General features: G+C 38.9%; 1 protein-coding gene across 2 annotated transcripts in view; it reads right to left on the bottom strand.

Annotated features, from left to right (window-relative positions):
* Positions 1–21,079, bottom strand: part of TRPM7 (transient receptor potential cation channel subfamily M member 7) — a 128,094-nt gene that overhangs the window by 91,198 nt on the left and 15,817 nt on the right. For both annotated transcript variants that reach the window (XM_066343993.1, XM_066343994.1), the window contains exons 2-4: positions 7,948–8,027; positions 5,577–5,615; positions 426–624 (exon numbers count right to left, since the gene is read on the bottom strand). In XM_066343993.1, coding sequence (XP_066200090.1) covers positions 426–624; positions 5,577–5,615; positions 7,948–8,027 — 318 coding nt within the window. The remainder of the gene's footprint in view (positions 1–425; positions 625–5,576; positions 5,616–7,947; positions 8,028–21,079) is intronic.

Raw genomic sequence — 21,079 nt, 5'->3', positions numbered from 1 at the left:
CACTGGCTCAGCTGGAGCCCCTTGGTCAAGGCACATATGAGAAAGCAATCAATGAACAACTAAAGTGCCGCAACTGTGAGTTGATGCTTCTCATCTCTCCTTCCTGTCTTTCTATTCCTGTTTCTTTCTTTCTCGCTAAACAAACAAAAACAAGCCCTTAAACACATAAGGTTAAGTAAAAGGTTAATCAGACTGTCAACAAAAATGACAAGAGATAAAAGACATTTTGTAACGATAAAAGGTTCAAGTCATTAAGATATAACAATTCTACATTTATATGCACACCTCTAGAAAGAACTTAAAAATACATAAAAGAATGATTAAGACTGATATTCTGACACAACATCATAGAAATTGTCAGATAAGTGTATATTATTTAGATAACAAGCTAAAAGAAAGTAAAAAAAATCAAATATGTGACATACCTTAGCTCTGTAGGAATGAGAACCCCCTTGAAAATTTATGACTCCGTAAGCATCCGTTGGGCTCTGTTCTGTATGCTTTTCCACAGACCATTCTTCTAGTGCCTGATTAAAATGGTCACCCAATTTCACATCTGAGTATTTCATGGCAAGACTTGCAGTAAAACAAGCATGTTGCTTGACAAGGCGACCACAAAAACACCTAAATAAAAACAATAAAATTTCAAAAGACTTTCAAAAAATTAAGTCAATAAAAAACTGAATTGAAATGAACCAATGAACAATATAAAAATAATGTGACCTTTTGACTTTAGAATAGCTAAACTAATACCTTCACTACAGAACTGAAACAGTGTAACTACATTAGTATATGATGACATAGTCATCTAAATTTACTGTGAGCATCTCCAAAATGTAGTACAGCCATATAATGGGATAGTATTTAAAAACAAAAAGAAACGAACCATTAATAAACCACACAAATGATTCTCAAAATCATGCTGAATGAAAAAAAAGCTGGATGCCACCAAGGAGTGCATATTTATATGTATGATTCCACGTATAGAGAATTCAAGAAAAAGCAAATCAATCTACACAGTAACTACATAGTGGTCTGGGGCCAAGGGCAGAAAAACGGTTTGCATTTTATCTAGAAGCACTAACTGGACCACTATGTAGGAAGCAGGAACCTACTAAAGTTGGGCAATCTCACTGATTTGATTAAAAACAATAATAATCATTGATCCCAAGTGTGGTAGAGTTTGTGGGGCAGAAAACAGAAAAAGGATAGAACTACACGGAGAAAGAGCTCCAGATATAGGCAGAGGACCTCCTTAAGTGAAAGTAAGAATAAACTATCCAAGGATATAGTAGTAACTGCTAGACTACAGTAGGCCAAATAATTCCTAAAGTTCATAAAAGGTAGGCAACAGTTTGCGTTTCTGGCAACCAGAATGAAGAGATCTCATAATATAGAAGGTCTATAATAGGGTCCTCAGAAGAGTAATGTCTAATTTTAAAGGCTAGAATAGATGTAAGACTACACGTGCCCTGACAAAGCATAAGAGCAAAAAATTATAAGGAATCACAAAAGACCCTAAATAGCCATAGACATCTTTAGAAAGAACAAAGTTGGAGGTATCATGCTATCAAACTACACTATAAGGAAGGCTATAGCATTCAAAACAGCATGATGCTGGCATAAAAAGACATAGATTAATGGAACAGCATGAAGAGCCCAGAAATAAACTCACACCTATATGGTTAATTAATATTTGACAAAGCAAGAACATAAAATGGGGTAAAGACAGTCTATTCAGTAAATGGTGCTATTATAGGTAGTTTAACCCTTTGAGTAGTATGAATGTTCATGTATGTCCTTGTGCCAACTGACCATCCAGAGTATGATCGATTTATTTTAAAAATGTGTAAGGTAACATTAAAAATAGGCAAATGTTCTTCTTGTTTCCATAAGTTGGTTATCAAACAAACATGATTTTAAGTTAGTAAAACTGTAACTGGAACTAATTTCATTTTTTGAAGAAAAAAAAATTCACTCCTGGGAGTCAGCGAGCATGAAAAAAACTCACTATTCAGAGTTAAATCCATCTTACTGGGAAATATGTTTTTGTGGTAGATGAAAACTTTTTGCTTAGAATTCTGAAACTGTAAAATCAACAGCAAATTAGCAGAAATAATAAATACAAATTATAAGTAATAAATATTAAAATATGCAACCATCTATATAACTATGCATTTTTATTATCTATCTATGATAAAATATGCCAGGGTTCTCAGGTTAACATTTTCAAAGAAAATGCCTGTACAAATTTTCTTTCTCAAAATATTTAACATTTTTGGTTTTTTCATACTGATTGTTGTGTGTACATTAAGAGGTATTATTCCCTATGCACTTGATATTCAATTATTTACATGAGCAGTTATGTTATAGTAAATAATTAAATATAAAAATATAACAGAAATAAAAAGTTACTCTATACAAGTGGCTTAATGAAGCAATGGCTTATTAAATAACATTGTGATGCTTGACCTGTGGTGGTACAGTGGGTAAAGCACTCAACCTGGAATGCTGAGGTCACCAATTCAAAACCCAGTCAAGACACATACGGGAAGCAACTACTATGAGTTAATGCTTTCATCTCCTCCTCATCCCCCCTTCTCTGTCTCTCCCCTCTCTCTAAAAATCAATAAATAAAATCTTCAAACAAATAAATAATATTGTGGTAGTATTAAACTAGTATTAACTAAAGAAAAATAAATGCTGGTGGGAAAACTGAACAGATACATGCAAAAGAAAAAAGAGAGACTACACCACCTGCTCACAACATATAGAAGAACAAACTCAAAATACATTAACCCTTTTAGTACAAAAATTCATGTACATCCTCACTCAAAGGGTTAACAAAAAACTCACTAGTCATAGGGTTAAAGACCTAAACATAAGACTCAAAACCATAAAACTGCAAGACAACACAGGGAGTAAAAATCTCTGACATTTCTCCTAGCAATAGTTTTTCTGACATATCCCCTCAGGCAATGGAAACAAAAGAAAAAATAAACTATGACCACAACAAACTCAAAAGTTTTGCATAGGAAACCAACAAAATGAAAAGACAACCCACTGAATAAGAGAAGATACTCACCAATGGTACATCCAATTAGGAGTTAATATCTAAAACTTAGAAAGAACTTAAGACAACTCCACCAAATAAACCAAATAATCCATTTAAAAATATACAGAAGACCTGAAGAGACACTTCTTCAAAGAGGACATAGAGATGGCCAATAGGCATATGAAAAGGTGCTCACCATCATTAATTGTTAGAGAAATGCAAAATAAAACCACAAGGAGATATCAACTCACACCTGTCAGAATGGCTATCATCAATAACTACAAACAACAAGTGTTGGTGAGGATGTGGAGAAAAGGGAACCCTAGTGAACTGTCTCTTTGTGGGAATGCAGACTGCTGCAACCACAGTGGAAAAAACTGTGGTTGCATCTGTTTTTATGGAAGGACCTGAAAAAATTTTAAATGGAACTGCCTCATGACCAAGAAATTACACTTCTGGGAAAGTATCCAAAGAAACTCAAAACACTAATTCGGAAGAATACAGTTCCTCTATGTTCACTGCACTGTTATTTTCAATAGCCAAGATATGGAAGCAACCCAAGTGCCCACCAATAAATGAGTAGGTAAAGCAGATGTGGTACATATATACAATGGAATATTACTCGACCACAAAAAAAGAATTAAGTCTTACCATTTGCAACAGCATACATAGACCTAGAGGGTATTGTACTATCTGAAATAAGTCAGTGAGAGAAAGATAAATATATATTTTCACTTATATGTGGAATCTAAAGAATACAAATGAAGAAACAAAACAGAAACAAACTCATAGATGCAGAGAACAAACTGAGCACTGCCAGAGGGGAGGGGGAGGAGTGTTGGGGCCTCGGTGAAAAAGGTGAAGGGACTGTGAAATACAGATTGATAGTTACAAAACTGTCACAGGAATGTAAAGTATAGCATAGGAACTATAGTCAATAAAACTGTAATAACCATGTATGGTGCCAAGTGGGTACTGGAAATATCGGTGGGGGATTAGGATGCACTTTGTTAAGTATATGATCATCTAATCACTATATTCTACATCTAAAACTAATGCAAAATATCACTGAATGTAACCTGTAATTGAAAATAAAATTTTTAAAAAGTAAAAGTAAACTGTGATTTATAATCAAGCAAAAGAAACAGACCCTAAATGACCCCAGATGCTCAAAGTAGTAAACAAATATTTTAATGCAGGTATTATAAATACTTTAAAGGACTTATAAAAATAGATGCTGATAATAAAGACACAGGGCATCTCAGTAATGATGTGAAAATTGCAATAAAGAATCAAATGGAAATTCTAGAATTAAAAAATATAATGCATGGGGCCCTGGCCAGTGGCTCAGTGGATGAAGTGTCGGCCCAATGTATGGACATCTCGGGCTCGATTCCCGGTCAGGGCACACAGGAGAAACAACCATCTGCTTCTCCCCTCCATCTTCCTTTCTCGCCCCTTTCCCCTCCCACAGCCAGTGGCTGGATTGATTCGGGCATGGTCCAGGGTTCTAAGGATAGCCCCCTTGGAGAGCATCAGCCCCATGGGCTAAAAATAGCTCGGCACTTGAGAATCAGCCGCTAATGGGGTTCCCAGGTGGATCCCAGTTAGGGCGCATCCGGAGTTTGCCTCACCATGTCCCCTCCTCTCACCCAGCAACCCCGTTTGCGGCTGATGCTCAAATATCTAGCTATTTTTAGCTGATGTGCTCTAAAGGAGCTATCCTTAGCACCGAGGGTCATGATCAAATCAATGGAGCCACTAGCTGTGGGAAGGGAAGAGGAAGAGAAAGGGAGAGGGAAGGGAGAAGCAGAGGGTCTCTTCTCCTGTGTGCCCTGCCCAGGAATCAAGCCCAAGACGTCTATACACCAGGCTGACACTATTCACTGAGCCGCTGGCCAGGGCCGCTCATCTTCAAATATGTATACTTCTCTTCATCATCATAGCCACTATCTTAAGTCAGGCTCCAATTTTTTAGCCAGAATTACTACAAACCTGTCCAAACTCTTTTTTCTGCCCAATTCAATCTCTGCAACCCCAACCCCCAAAAACCCACAGAGAAAGAAGAAACAAAGAAGAATCTAACCATATTATATACTTTCCCAAACAATATCCTTTTAACATGAAATCAAATCTATATGGCACATACATAGAGAGCTAAATGATCTGGCCTCTGCTCATTTTTCCAGACTCAGATCTCTCCAACATCCACCTTATACATTACATTCTCAAGTTTCATGACAGAACCATAATCTCTTCACTGCCAGCTAGTCCCACATCTTGTCCTCTCTGCCTAAAATCACTTTCTCTTCATCTGTACCCAGCTAATTCACACTTAACTTTAGAACTCTGCTCAGGTAGCTGCACTCGAGTTGCATATCTGATCTTTCACCTCCCAGGTCTGAGTAAAGGAATCCTCAAATACAATAGCCCACGAAGCTTATCTCACTATACTCTGATATTTCTAACATTAGTTTAATTTTTCAAAATTTGTGCAACAGGGTTATGTTATTAAACTTACCTGACAAGTTGCTGACAAATCTGACATCCTGGAAGGCATCTATAAACAAGGTAAATTTATTACTTAAAGGGGAAATTTTTTTTTAGTTTAAACTATATATTTAAAATCCATATAGAAGTACAAAACAAAAAATTATATATACCATAGTTTAATTTTTTAGTAGCTATCATAGGTCATTCTATAGTTTTATTTATATATTCAAGTAACTTTTTTAAAACTCACATAATTTCCATACTTTAAATACAATATAACATAAAATCCAGAAACCAGAAGAGAAAAAACTGGTAGACTGAACTACATAAAAATACATTTCTACATGACAAAAAAGTGCCACTAATAAAGTCTAAAAACAAACTGAGACAAAATATTTGCAGACAAAAGATTAGTTTCCCTTACATAGAGCTTCATCAAATCAATATAAAAATGGAATATATATGAATATATAGTTCACAGTAAAAACATACATATAAAAAGGTATTTGATTAGAAAAAAAATTTTTGTTTAAGCCTTGAGAGAATACAGAAGACAGTAGTCTCGTCTGACCAGGCAGTGGCGCAGTGGATAGAGCACTAAACTGGAGTGCAGAGAACTCAGGTACAAAACCCCGAGGTAGCCGGTTTGAGTGTGGGCTCATCCAGCTTGAGCGCAGGCTCACCAGTTTGAGCATGGGATTACGGGCTTGAGCATGGGATCATAGACATGATCCTATGGTCGCTGGCTTGAAGCCCAAGGTCTCTGACTTGAGCAAAGGGTCACTTGCTCTGCTGGAGCATCCCTCCCCCCCATTAAGGCACATATGAGAAAGCAATCAATGAACAACTAATGAACTGCAACAAAGAACTGATGCTTCTCATCTCTCTCCCTTCCTGCCTGTCTGTCCCTATCTGTCCCTCTCTCTCTCTGTCTCTATCACACACACACACACACACACACAAAGACAACAGTAGTCTCATATCTGTTGGTGAGAACAAAGAGATATCTCTATGAAGAGCAATTTAGCAATACTCATCAAAATAAAAAATGCATACTCCTCAAACTCCAATTCTAGTACTAAAAGTATAGGCTAAAAAATATCTGTAACAGGCCCTGGCTGGCTGGCTCAGCAGTAGAGCGTTGGCCCGGTGTGTGGAAGTCCCAGGTTCGATTCCCGGTCAGGGCACACAGGAGAAGCGCCCATCTGCTTCTCCACACTTCCCCCTCTCCTTCCTCTCTATCTCTCTCTTCCCCTCCTGCAACCAAGGCACTACTGGAGCAAAGTTGGCCCAGATGCTGAGGACAGCTTCACTGCCTCTGCCTCAGGCGCTAGAAAGGCTCAGGCTGCAACGGAGCTGCTCCCCAGATGAGCAAAGCATCGCCCCCTGGTGGGCACATCGGGTGGATCCAGGTAGGGTGCATGCGGGAGTCTGACTGCCACCCCACTTCTAACTTCGGAAAAATACAAAAAAATAGATATATATTATAGATATATATCTATAATATATATAAAATGATTAATCAAGGTTATTCACTACAGTATTTTTTCCCTAACAGTAAAAAAACAAAAAACAGAATAGCTAAAATGTCCATCTATAAAAAACCAAAACAAATTATTATACAGACGTATAATTTAAAAAGATGCACCAATTAATAACAAAGTGGTAATCACCAAGATAAACACAAAGGACTAAATGGTATATGCATTAAAAGCAGAGAGGGAGGAGTAGACAGACATCGGCTTGGACATGCAAAGACTATTTTTTATTTCTGAAAGGCATCCCAAGAAATAGACATTAATGGTGTCCTTAACGCAGGAGAACTTAAAGAACACTTTCATTTATAACTTCTGGTACCTTGTAAATGCATGTGTTAATCTATTCATATACAATTTTAAAATTCAATTAGTATAGAAAGGAATGACTGGTTAACTATGTTTATAAACTGTCTCATATGGGTAACTATAGCCAAAAATACTTAATAACAGCTTGAGATTCCTTTAATACCTAATCAGTACTTTAATTTGATGCAAAATAAAATTAACAAAATTATAGGAAATAAATTTGTTAATGATGATAAAATCTATTTTTAATGAACAAAATCATAATTTTTCTCAATGAAAGAATAACAGTTTTATTTAGGAACTGGTATATTGAACTAAAGGGATCTAAATTATAATTCTATCTGTATGAATTATTAGTCATGTGATCCAGTAAATGCCATTTATGCTCTCTGGTTAAAAAGTATGTTATATTTTAAGAAGAACAATTTACAGTAAGCACAAAGATTTCCAGTAACTACAATTTAACTAATAATTTTGTTTTTTACTAAATAAATTAGTGATGTAATTTACATCTCAAGTTGTAGAAGAGCCCAGAAGACAAAAAGGTATGCTTACCTGTGAGGGTCTTTGGAACTTGGTATAATATATATACATTCCCTCTTGGTCAAAGTGCTTTCTATCCAAGATTTCTGGGACTAAAACAAAAAGTTTTAAAAGATGGTTTATAAATTAACCCACTGAGATTATAATGAAATAATTACATAAATAAATAATGAAATAAATACATAAAAATTGTTCTATATTATTTGTTTTTCAATTTACTAAACACTTTTTACCTACTACGGGCTTCCTAATGATAGCACCTAAAATATTAGTCATTCCATATAAATTCAGTGTGATTTAAATTACTTCATGTACAATGCTGTGCATACATTGTTGCTTCAGATAAACAGAAAGGAGGGAAATCAAGTTTGAGATTCCCACTGTGGGCCCAAAACCTCAAAAGGGGCTTATGTAATCATTTAAAAGCTGAGTAAAAGTGACTGTCAGTGATTAACTGACAAAAATAAAACCCTATGGCTGGGTAGCTCGGTTAGAGCAGTGGCTTTTAGCCGCCAGCTGCACTGATGACTGTGGTGAAAGAGTTAACCACCCTAATATTGTATGAAGATTATTGAGCACCAACAGTTGAATAACACTGAATTTGAGCATCGTCACAATATGCCAAGGTTACAGGTTCAATCCCTGGTCAGGGCACATACAAGAATCAACCAATAAATGTATAAATAAGTGGAATAACAAATCGTTGTTTCTCTCTTTCCCTCTCTCTTTAAAATCAATCAATAAATTTAAAAAATTTAAATAAATAAAACCTTGGGATATGCTCTCTGGATCACACACCCACGCCTTTCTTCCCTCTCATGCATGAATCTTTCCCTAAGGGTTCCCACAAGACTTGCAACCAGGGGAGCTACAAGCAGCAGAAGCTCATCCAGGGCTAACCCCGTGAGCCTGTCTGTCTCCAAGGCCCCCTTTTCTTTGACTTCCCAGTGAGCTGACAGCAGCCCCGCCATGGCTCATTGCTTTCCTATATCGTCTCTAGAGAGTCAAAGCAGCGCACTGCCTAGGCTCTGTCCTGTGGCTTCTTCTGACCTAAGCCCTTCCTTTGTTTCATTGTCCTCAGCTTTAATAAATGTACTCTCAAAATAATAAAATACATATAATAAAATAAAACCTTGCTATATTCTATTTCTAAAAGAAATATCTAACGCATAAGGACAAGAAGTGGAAATGGCACTGGGATAGAAAAGATATCAAGCAAATTCTAACCAAAAGACAGATAATAGAAAAAATAGATGGGAAACATTAATAAGGTTAGTACAGGTTATTCTACAAATGTTTGATTCACCAGATTGCTGTAACAATCTTAAATATGAATAACCAAATAAATAGTCTCATAGTAAGAAAAGCAAGAAATAAGGAGAATAAGACAAATCTAAGGATCATCGTGGAAGATTACCTCATTTCCCTCAATATTGTAAATTTAAAATTATTTCAAATTTGACTACTAAAAATTAATTTTTTATACCACTACTTAGGCTTTTGACTGGATCCTTAGGCTCTATATCCTGCCATGGATAACTACGTAATTAAAAGAGATAAGACATTAGTACTGAGATACGCAAAACTCCATAAATTAGAATAAAGATCTTATCTTGGGTTCCACCCTATACAGATATAGATATAAATATATTTCACAAGAACAATACAAAAAGGAAGAGCCTTTATTCCAAAAGGAAACCTTAAGAGATATTCTAAACAACATTATGATGAGTAAAGTTTTGTAGGCTCCTCTCAAAATCCTTCAGGTACTATAATGATAAACCTTAGTGTACCCCCCAATTCTCTAATTCTGGTTCCAAAATTTCATCTGTCATTCAAAAATCCATTTCCTAGGTCAACGGTTCTCTTTTAAATAAACTCCACATTTTACTGAGAAAATTGAACTAACAAGAAGAGACTGTCTACAAACTTCTATCATATCTATCCACAAGTACCTCTACCCACACACTTTGCCTTCTTTCCTGTGACTATTTGTGTTCCTATTTCACTTCTCCTGTGCTCTGGATCCCCTAACCCAGTGGTCTCCAACCCCCGGGCCGCGGACTGGTACCGGTCTGCAGAGAAAGAATAAATAACTTACATTATTTCCGTTTTATTTATATTTAAGTCTGAATAATGTTTTATTTTTTAAAAATGACCAGATTCCCTCTGTCATTTTTAAATCCATCTAAGACTCACTCTTGTCGCTTGTCTCGGTCACGTGATACATTTATCCGTCCCACCATAAAGGCCGGTCCATGAAAATATTTTGACATTAAACCGGCCTGTGGCCCAAAAAAGGTTGGGGACCACTGCCCTAACCCTCACTAACTAAAGTACACATTCTACCAATTCTCCCTTAATTTTCTTGTTTCTTTATTCTGATTCCAATCAGCATGAAATATGCTATTATTCTCCACTTTTTTTTTTTTTTTTTTTTTTTTTTTTTTCATTTTTCTGAAGCTGGAAATGGGGAGAGACAGTCAGACAGACTCCCGCATGCGCCCGACCGGGATCCACCCGGCACGCCCACCATGGGGCGACGCTCTGCCCACCAGGGGGCGATGCTCTGCCCATCCTGGGCGTCGCCATATTGCGACCAGAGCCACTCTAGCGCCTGGGGCAGAGGCCACAGAGCCATCCCCAGCGCCCGGGCCATCTTTGCTCCAATGGAGCCTTGGCTGCGGGAGGGGAAGAGAGAGACAGAGAGGAAAGTGCGGCGGAGGGGTGGAGAAGCAAATGGGCGCTTCTCCTGTGTGCCCTGGCCGGGAATCGAACCGGGGTCCTCCGCACGCTAGGCCGACGCTCTACCGCTGAGCCAACCGGCCAGGGCCTATTCTCCACTTTTAAAAAAACAAAACACAAACCTTTGCTTAACTACACTTCACTCCCAAGTTAATTCTCTGTATTTTCACCGCTATCTACAGCAAAGATCACTTGAAAAAGGTTTTCCCTCTTTTTCCTTCCTTTCCTCTTTCTTAGAGAGAGGGACAGGAAGGGAGACAGCTGAGAAGCATTAACTTGTAGCTGTGACACTTTTAGTTGTTTATTGATTGCTACTCATATGTGCCTTGACGGATGGTAAGGGGTGGAGGCCCTCTAGCCAAGCCAGTCAGTGATCCCTTGCTCAAGCCAGCGAGCTTCAGGATCACGGCTCAAGGCAGCAACCATGGGATCCCACACTCAAGCTGGCAACTATACACTCAAGCTGGTGAGCCTACACTCAAACCAGATGAGCTCGCTCTCAAGCCGGTGACCTCAGCGTCCCAGATCGACAGTTCATCCACCGAGCGACAACTGGTCAGGCATGATTTTCCCTTTTTTCTTCTCCAATGCTTTCTAAAACTTAATCCAGTCAAGCTTTCAAGCCAGTGACCTCCTCTACACCCAAAGGTCAATTTTCAGGACTCTTCACTGATATATCAGCAATATTTAACAAAGTTGGTCATTCTCATCTTGCTGAAACATTTTCATCAGTTAGTTTGGCTCTGTTCCCTTTGTTGGCCACTCCTTTATCTCCTTGCTGATGCCTCCTCTTCTCCCCGAATAGCTGGATTTCTTTTCTCCAATTACATTCACTCTTATTTTTAAAATTATTTTTATTTATTCATTTTTTAGAAAGGAGAGACAGAGAAAGAGACAGAGAGCGAAAGAGAGAAGGGAAGAGGAGCAGGAAGCACTAACTCCCACATGTGCCTTGACCAGGCAAGCCCAGGGTTTCAAACCGGCAACCTCAGCGTTTCCAGGTTGACACTTTATCCACTGCGCCACCACAGGTCAGGCCCTACATTCACTCTTTTAGTACTCTCATCCAGTTTACCATCAATACATCGGATGATTTCTAACTTATATTTCCATGCCAGATCCTTTTCCGAACTCCATGCTCATAGCATACTTTCAATAACTTTATTTTAGTATACAATAGGCATCTCAAACTTAGCATGACCAAGACTGAACTCATCTTTCATCCAAACATTCACTTCTCATGCACAGCACAAAGTGAATGGCAACTCTACTTTTCCAGTTCTATTTTTTAAGGCAAAAATCTTATTGACATCCTTGATTTCTTCTTCTTACACACTTCATATATATAATCCCATGAGCAAAACCTGTCAGCCTGCCTAAAAACATATCCAGAATCAACTCCTCCTCAACCTCCACGACTACTATTCTGATCCATACCATCACCACCTCTTGCCTTGCTTATTACAAAATCATTCAAGTCAACTTACAGTCTATTCAAGAGGGATAAAGTTATCTTTGAACAATATGTCATATGTCACTTCTCTGATGCTCAAAACTTTCCAATACCTTCACATTTCACTCAAGAGTTTTATAAAAGCCAACGTTTTTATAATAATCTTTTAAGGTAGTAGTGTTCTACATCTCTGCATCCTACCTTCATTCTTTCATTCATTACTTTCATTCTATCACCTTCTTCAAGTCTTTGAGCAAAGGTCACCTTCTCAATGAGGCTTATATTATTTTAAAATGCTGACACCACCACCCCCCCACACACACACACACTCCCTTATACAATCATAGAGCAAAAGAACCATCCTAAAAATCACATTTAGAGCATTATCATAAGAAGCAAAAGATCTGGCCATTGCCAGCTCTCTGCCGGTATATTACTCCTATCCTAGTCCATTCTTCCTCTCCACAATCATACACTGAAGTATCTGTAACTGAGAAGGCATTTATTCATGTGACTTCTGCTTATAAACTTGAAAAAATATATTATTTGGTAGTGCTGCTGACATGTGATAAAGTGAGGTTGACTTTCTTCCAAAACCAATTTAATCTAATGCTTTAAACTCATGATATTGTTGTTATGCTCCTAGTATTAAAAAACACAAAATTTAGGCCTGACCAGTGGTGGTGCAGTGGTAGAGCGTCGGCCCAGTGTGTGGATGTCCCAGGTTCAATTCCTGATCAGGGCACGCAGGAGAGGCGAGGCGACCATCTGCTTCTCCTCCCTTCCCTCTCCCCATTCTCTCTCTCTTTCTCCCCTCTTGTAGCCAATGATCAATTGGTTCGAGCACATTGGCCCTGGGCACTGAAGGTGGCTGTGGAGCTCCCACTTCAGGTGCTAAAAATAGCTTGGTTGCAAGTATTGTCCCAGATGGGCAGATCACTGGCCCCAGATGGGGGCTGCCAGCTGGATCCTGGTCAGGGCACATGTAAGAATCTGCCTATCGCCTGACCAGGCGGTGGCGCAGTGGATAGAGCGTCAGAGTGGGATATGGAGGACCCAGGTTCGTGACCCCAAGGTCACCAGCTTGAGCGTGGAATCATCTGGTTTGAGTAAAGCTCACCAGCTTGGACCCAAGGTCGCTGGCTTGAGCAAGGGGTTACTCAGTCACCTGTAGCCCCACGGTCAAGGCACGTATGAGAAAGCAATCAATGAACAACTACGGTATTGCAATGAAAAACTGATTGATGTTTCTCATCTCTCTCTGTTCCTGTCTGTCTGTCCCTATCTATCCCTCTCTCTGATTCTCTGTCTCTGTAAAGAAAAGAAAAGAAAAGAAAAGAAAAGAAAAAAGAATGTGCCTATCTGCCCTTCTCTCACTTGGAAAAAGAGTAAATGAATAAATAAATAAATAGTTGCTTCTTTCTTTTAGAAAAATCAGAACTGGTCTGCAAAAAAAGGACAGATTAATTATTGCACTTATTGCTATATGCTTACTGTTGTTCTTTTATTACTTAATGAAATCCAGATAAAGACAATACACAGTGTGACAAAGATTTGGAATTTCTCCCTGTGAGCTATCTGGAAACTGGCAAAGACCACAACTCAGTCCCATGCTAAGGTAATGAAGTCCACCAAAGTCAGATACTACAACTAGATATTTAATGTATTCTAGATATTATTTTTTTCTAAAGTGAGAATCAGGGAGAGACAGACTCCTGCATGCACTCAACCAAGATCCACCAGGCATGCTCACTAGGGGGTGATGTTCTACTCATGTGGGGTGCTGCTCCCTTGCAATCAGAGCCATTCTACTGCCTGAGGCAGAGGCTGTGGAGCCATCCTCAGTGCCTGGGACAACTTCACTCCAATGTACCCTTGGCTGTGGGTGGGGAAGAGAGAGATAAAGAGAAAGGAGAGGGGGAAGGGTGGAGAAGATGGGTACTTCTCCTGTGTGCCCTGGCCGGGAGTAGAACCCAAGATCTCCACATGCCAGACCGATGCTCTACCACCGAGCCAACTGGCCAGGGCGTATTCTAGATATTTAATGTATTCTAATAACATACTGAAATAATGGAAACATAGATGCACTGATTTAGACTGCTCTAGTATCACTATATAAAGTGTTTTTTTATTCATTTTAGAGAGGAGAGGGAGAGATAGAGAGAGAGAGAGGAGAGAGAGAGAGAGAGAGAGAGAGAGAGAGAGAGAGAGAGAGAGAGAGAGAGAAGTGGGGGAGGAGCTGGAAGCATCAACTCCCATATGTGCCTTGACCAGGCAAGCCCAGGGTTTCGAACCGGCGACCTCAGTATTTCCAGGTCGACACTTTTATCCACTGCGCCACCACAGGTCAGGCTATATAAAGTTTTTATTTAAAATAATGTGCAGTTTATAAGCATACATCTCAAGACTACAATATAAATGAAAGATAAATAAAGGGGTAAAACACAGCATGAGCAAATGTGCTAATTAAGAATAAAGTGGAGCCTGACCTGTGGCGGCACAACAGGTAAGGCATCCACTTGGAATGCAAAAGTTGCCAGTTAGAGACCCCCAGCTTGCCCAGGCAAGGCACATGCAAGAAGCAACAGCAAGTTGATACTTCCCACTTCTCTCCCCACCCTGCTCTTTTCTTTCTTTCCTCTCTCTAAGATCAATAAGTAAAATCTAAAACAATTAAGTGAAACTCTTTAGGAAGTTCTATTAAACAACTACTTGACAAAAGAAGAAGTCGACTAAGACCATGGCTTTCAACATCAGGGTGGTTACCTCTTTTGCGGATCAGCACAAAATTTCTGGTGGAGGGGTGGTTGAAAAACACTGGTGATACAGGTGTATGCAAAAGAACCCTGAGGGTAAAGGAAAGACTCCTCCTTCCCCACAGGGAAGATTTGGGAATATAAGAGTAGATAAATGCTATGAACTGCAACCTTTACAATTTATATCTTCTTTTTTCCTCCTCTTAATAGGAAATTTAGGCAGATAACCAGCAATGATAGAGTAGAATTAAACAACACTATCAGCCTATTTTACCTGATAGAATTTAAAGAATACTAACCCCAAAACATATATTGGGTGACTTAATGTCCTGGTAATATAAAGAACTCTGAAAACTCAACAACAAAAAGGAAAACCTAATCAGTCCAATTAGAAAATAGGCAAAACACATGGAGAGATACATATTTCACCAAAGAGGATATGCTTCTTTTGCCAAATAAGCATATGAAAAGATGTTCAACGTAATTGGTCATGAGGGAAATGCAAATTTAAAACCAGAATGTGATCCTATTTCACAACTACTAGGACTATAATCAAAGGCCTAAATTACCAAGTATTGGCAAGAACATGCAAACTGGAACTTTATGCTTTCCTAAGTAGGGCTATGGGATGGCATAAACACTTAGGAAGAAAAAGTTTGGTCATTTACTAATAAGTTAAACATAAATTTATATGATGTTGGTCAAATAAGTTTGTAAGTATGTTATATATGTGTATGTTTGCTCGCTTATAGTTTGCATTGGGTGTGGGGGACAGGATGTAAGCAGGCAGGGTTGTTATAGCCTAAGGCTTAGTCTTAAAACTAAGAGAGACTTTGTATTGTTGTAAGGTACCAAAGGCTACAGAATTAATATTAATATTTTAGGAAGCTTAAAGAACATTTTGTTAATTTGGGCTAGGTGTTCAGAGAGATTTTTTAAATGATCTCCGTACTTGTGTGATTAGCATGAAACCAAGATGGCCGATGGCATTGCGTTGTAAATGCAAAGGTGAAGGAGGCTTGGATTCTCTGACCTCCCACCACACCTGTGGGGAAATGGGTGAATAGCTAGCCAGGTGCAGGCAGAGAAAGATTAAATTAAACCTTTTCTTATATTAATGGGCCATATACAGGAATTTGTCCCCATGGAAACTACGTCTCCCCTCCTGAAAGCATGTAGTTAATGTATGTATCTCTGGACAAAGGAATAGAAAATGAACACTAGAACATGTAGGAATGTCTTATTAGGTATGTAAGTGACATTTTTACCATTGTGTTGCCTTGTAAGTTTTAATGTGTAGAAGCGTCTTTTTATGAATCCTATAGACAGATGTTATAAACTTGCTAATGAATTGTGTCCCATTCCCCCCTCCCTTCATCCTTTTCCCAAACCTGTATAGGAGAAAACAAAAGGAATAGGCTTATGCCATGATATCAGGCTTTTTCCTCACCCATGTATAATTAAAGGTATATAACCAGCCCCTAGAATATTATAGGGACACATGATTTGGGACTGCTGCCCCGTGTAAGATATATGTGGCCACATATTTAATAAATTTCCTCCTTTAATAAAACTCTTCAAAAACTTATTTGGACTTGGTGCCTCTACGAAAACCCGCGGAATTGTGAACTGGGTACTTTATAACAGTATCAGAGACCTCCTTGTTTGTATATTGGATTAAAGGTTTTGATTTCTACACTATAAAATGGGGCCGAGGACACCATGCTGGAGGACAGTAGAGAGAAGGAGATGGGGAACAGAGGTGAATCAGGCTGGTGAGGTAGACACCTTTGATTCTAGGAAACTCAGGTAAGTCAGTGGCTTTGGGAGCCCTGAATAGAAAGGGAAGTGTTTTCCCACTGTGTGTATTTCTTGCCTGACAGGTGCAAGCCAGAATTAAAGCTAATGGCCCACCAGTTCTTGGCTCCATTGTTTCATTACCGTCTGTCCAAATCAAATTCAAACCTGCATGGGCCAGGTGGCTGTGATGGTGGCCATGGCTACTGGCTTTACACAAGACAAAAATCTTAAAATCTTCTCATGAAAAAGGAAAACATGTCCACAGAGACATGTATTTGAATACTCATAGAAACACTTTTCATAATAGCCAAGAAAATGAACTATCCATACAATGGTATACTACTTCACAACAAAGAGGGACAAGCTAAGGATAACATAAAGCACTGCTGGACCTCAACAAGATTATGCTAAATGGAAAAAGCCAGACACATAAGTCCGTTTACACGAAATTTCTAGAAAAGGCAAAACTATAGAAACAATAAATTTAGTAACTGCCTGGGGTTAAGAATGAATGCAGGGGTAAATTGCTAACAAGGACAGAGGAACTCTATGAGGTGACAAGTTTTCTAAAGCTGGACTGTGGCAATTATAACACTAAATAAATTTATAAAAACCATCACATTTGTAAACTTACAAAGGGCAAGTCTTACAATATGAGCATTATACCACAATAAAGCTGTTTAAAAGGCAGGGGCGGGTTATTAGGCATGTAAAATAGAATGAGTCAAATGTTTAATTAGACTTCCAAAAGGAAAAAGGGGAAATCGTGAGCACAGGCAATGCTTCAAGAGATTAGGAGAACTGTCCTGGCCAGGTGGCTCAGTAAATAAAGCATCGTCCTGGAGCACCAAAGCCACAGGTTCAATGTTCGGTCAGGGCTCCTACAAGAAGCAACCAAGTGCATAACTAAATAAAACAATGAGTTGATGCATCTCTCTCTCTCTCCCTTCCCCTACCCCAATCAATGGAAAACTTAAAAGAGAGAGAGAGAGGAGAATTTCCAAGAACTGATGAAAAACTCCAATTTACAGATTCTGAAGACCCAATTACCGAGTAGAATTAAAAAAAAAAATCCACATGTAAATATGTATCAGTAAACTTCACAATGTAAAAATAAGTAAATAACTTAAAATATAATTAATTTAAGTTAGGTCAGAGGTATAACATTTCAGAAATGACCTACTATAGTTACAAGTTTATACTTATAAAATACCATGAGGTGTATGTTTTCAAATATAGATTTCCTACAGATAGTGGCTCTTTATAAATTGTTTTGTACAAGTGAAGGTCAAAGGAGTACAAAGCCCACCAAGGGGTTCTTCTTAGGTGCAACTAGAGATAAAGAATCCCATAATACCATAGGTCACAACTGGCACCAGTGTCAGAGAAAAACAGATCAGGGTCACAGACTGCCAATAAGAGAGCATCAGCTGTTCCCCTCTGGTGGGAGTCCTGAGATCAACCAAGCAGTACAGAGCTTAAGTGCAGGGTGACAGATACACACTGAGAAGGTACAGGATCTGCCCTTGCCTCATGCCCCTCAAAAGCTAATATCCCTCATTACAACTTCATAGACATAGCTTCCAAGGCCCCCACCAATTACAGGAGTTACCACACACACAGGGAAACTCAAAGCTATGACTTCCCTATTACTAGATATTTATAGTTTCCCAATCTACATATCATTTACCCATATGACACATAAAAAATGCTGCCTAAAAATGTATTTGACATTTTATCTTCTGTAAAACCTTTGCCCAAAGTGCATATAACAAGAGATAACCTTAATTAGTTGATAAAGCGAGGGTTGCCAGGCACCTTTCCAAATGTTTTATATGTATTAACTTATTCTATACTTACAATAATCCTATGAGTTGGGTACTATCAGTATTCCCCTATTACAGATGCAAAGACTTAGAAGTGGATATTAGGGAATTGTCCAAAGTCACATTGCTAAGAGTTTACCTGGCTCCAAAGCCTCAACTAACATTTTTTTTTTAATTTTTATTATTTTTTAAAGATGTTTTATTTATTCATTATAGAGAGGGGAGAGAGAGAGAGAGAGAGAGAGAGAGAGAGAGAAGGGGGGAGGAGCAGGAAGCATCAACTCCCATATGTGCCTTGACCAGGCAAGCCCAGGGTTTTGAACCGGCAACCTCAGCGTTTCCAGGTTGACGCTTTATCCACTGCGCCACCACAGGTCAGGCTCAACTAACATTTTAAGAGAAATTTAGAAATGCATTTCAAAATCAATCCTTATGTGATCATTCTCGATAACATTTTCTGAACATGGAAAACACAAAAGAACAGAAGTTACTATTATTAATTACTAACTACTGCTAACCAGTATTGGCTTTTCTCCTTTCTCCTATTCTGCTCCTCGCTCATCAACAGCCTGCCTGAAGCAACTCTGAAGTTAATCAAATCAGGGTGGAGATATGGATAGGAGAAGTAGAGCAATAGATTTCAAAATGCTTGCTTAATAGCAGTTAAGTCTAAATGTTGGCTTGAAAAACTTTGAATATTTATTAATTGAAATACTCAACAATGAATCACAGGTATATACTTTTCATAGCTTATGCCTTCCTATTAAATGCAAATAAAAATGTTTTCATTGACATTTATATTTGAGAAAGTTACATATGGAAGAAAAATGAATCCAGGTAGTATTTGACATAAATGATCAAAGCTCTCTTTAATTTTAGTAAATGACAGCCACCACAGTCTTTTGGGAAGGGGCAACGGGGGGGGGGGGGGGGCACGGACTAGTAAAGAAATGAATACAACAGACAATTTCTAAATTCTTTAGTTTAACACAATGCCTTATAAAAAATAAACACTACAGCCTGACCTGTGGTGGCACAGTGGATAAAGCATCGACCTGGAATGCTGAGATCGCTGGTTAGAAACTCTGGGCTTGCCCAGTCAGGGCACTTAAGTGAAGCAACTACTACGAGTTGATTCTTTCCACACCCCCTACATACATGATTTCTCTCTCTCTTTCTTCTAATCATTAAAATCTTAAAAAAAAAAACCCACTACAGATAATTAGTAACATCCTGGTTTCTTATCTTTCCTTCCAATTCACCTCTACAAGATTTCCAACAACATGTGCATCTTATTGGGGCCCAAATGAACACTTTTCCCCTTAAACTGATACTTCCTTCAATATCTCCATTTCTTTAAGAAAAGTATGGCTATAGACTCTAAAATGGGAATCAGCAAATTTTATTCTATAAAGAGCCAGATGGTAAACACTTGAGGCTTTCTGGACCACACACTGTCCCTGTTACATATTCTTTCTTCTGTTTTTAACCCTGAAAAAAAAAAATCTAAGAACCACCTGACCAGGTGGTGGCACAGTAGATAGAGCACTGGCCTGGGATGCTGAGAACCTAGGTTCTAAACCCCAAGGTCACCAGCCTGAATATGGGCTCATCCAGCTTGAGCACAGGGTCGCCGGCCTGAGCGTGGGATAATCGATATGATCCCATGGTCACTGGCTTGAGCAAGGTGTCACTGGCTCAGCTGAAACCCCTTGATCAAGGCACATATGAGAAGCAATCACTGAACAACTAAAAGTGCTGCAAATACAAGTTGATGCTTATTTCTCTCCATTACTGTCTGTGTCTTCCTCTCAAAAAAAGAAAAATAAATAATTTTTTTTTTTTTAATCTAAGAATCATTCTTAGCTCACCATACAAATCAGGCCTTGGCCAGATTTGGCCCTCTTGGCATAGTTTGCCAAACCATGCTCTAAATCCCACAAAAGCATGGGTCCGTTAGCACTGAGTCAGTTCAATCCAACAAGCTTTTGGCAAGCCCCTCAGCTTTCTTCCCCTACACTGTTTCTTGCACACTAATGTTCCTTCTACCCAGTTCTACAATCCCAGTAAATTCTTGTATGTAAACTGGTACAGTCATTATGGAAAATAGTATAATGGTTCCTCAAAAAAATTAAGACTAGAATTACCATATGACCTAGCATGATCTCTTAACTAGGTACCTATCCAAAATACTTGAACATATGAGGACGCATAGACACATGCATTCCCATGTTGATCACAGCATTATTCACGGTGGCCAAGACATGGAAACAATCAAAGTGTCACTCAATAGAAGACTGGATAAAGAAGATGTGGTACGTATATACAAGGGAATACTACTCAGCCATAAGAAATGATGATTGCCCTGGCCGGTTGGCTCAGCGGTAGAGTGTCGGCCTAGCGTGCGGAGGACCCGGGTTCGATTCCCGGCCAGGGCACACCGGAGAAGCGCCCATTTGCTTCTCCACCCCTCCGCCGCGCTTTCCTCTCTGTCTCTCTCTTCCCCTCCCGCAGCCAAGGCTCCATTGGAGCAAAGATGGCCCGGGCGCTGGGGATGGCTCTGT

The sequence above is a fragment of the Saccopteryx leptura genome, chromosome 6, assembly GCF_036850995.1.
Source record: "Saccopteryx leptura isolate mSacLep1 chromosome 6, mSacLep1_pri_phased_curated, whole genome shotgun sequence".
Classification (NCBI taxonomy): Eukaryota; Metazoa; Chordata; class Mammalia; order Chiroptera; family Emballonuridae; genus Saccopteryx; species Saccopteryx leptura.
This window is presented reverse-complemented; position numbering and strand designations above follow the sequence as displayed.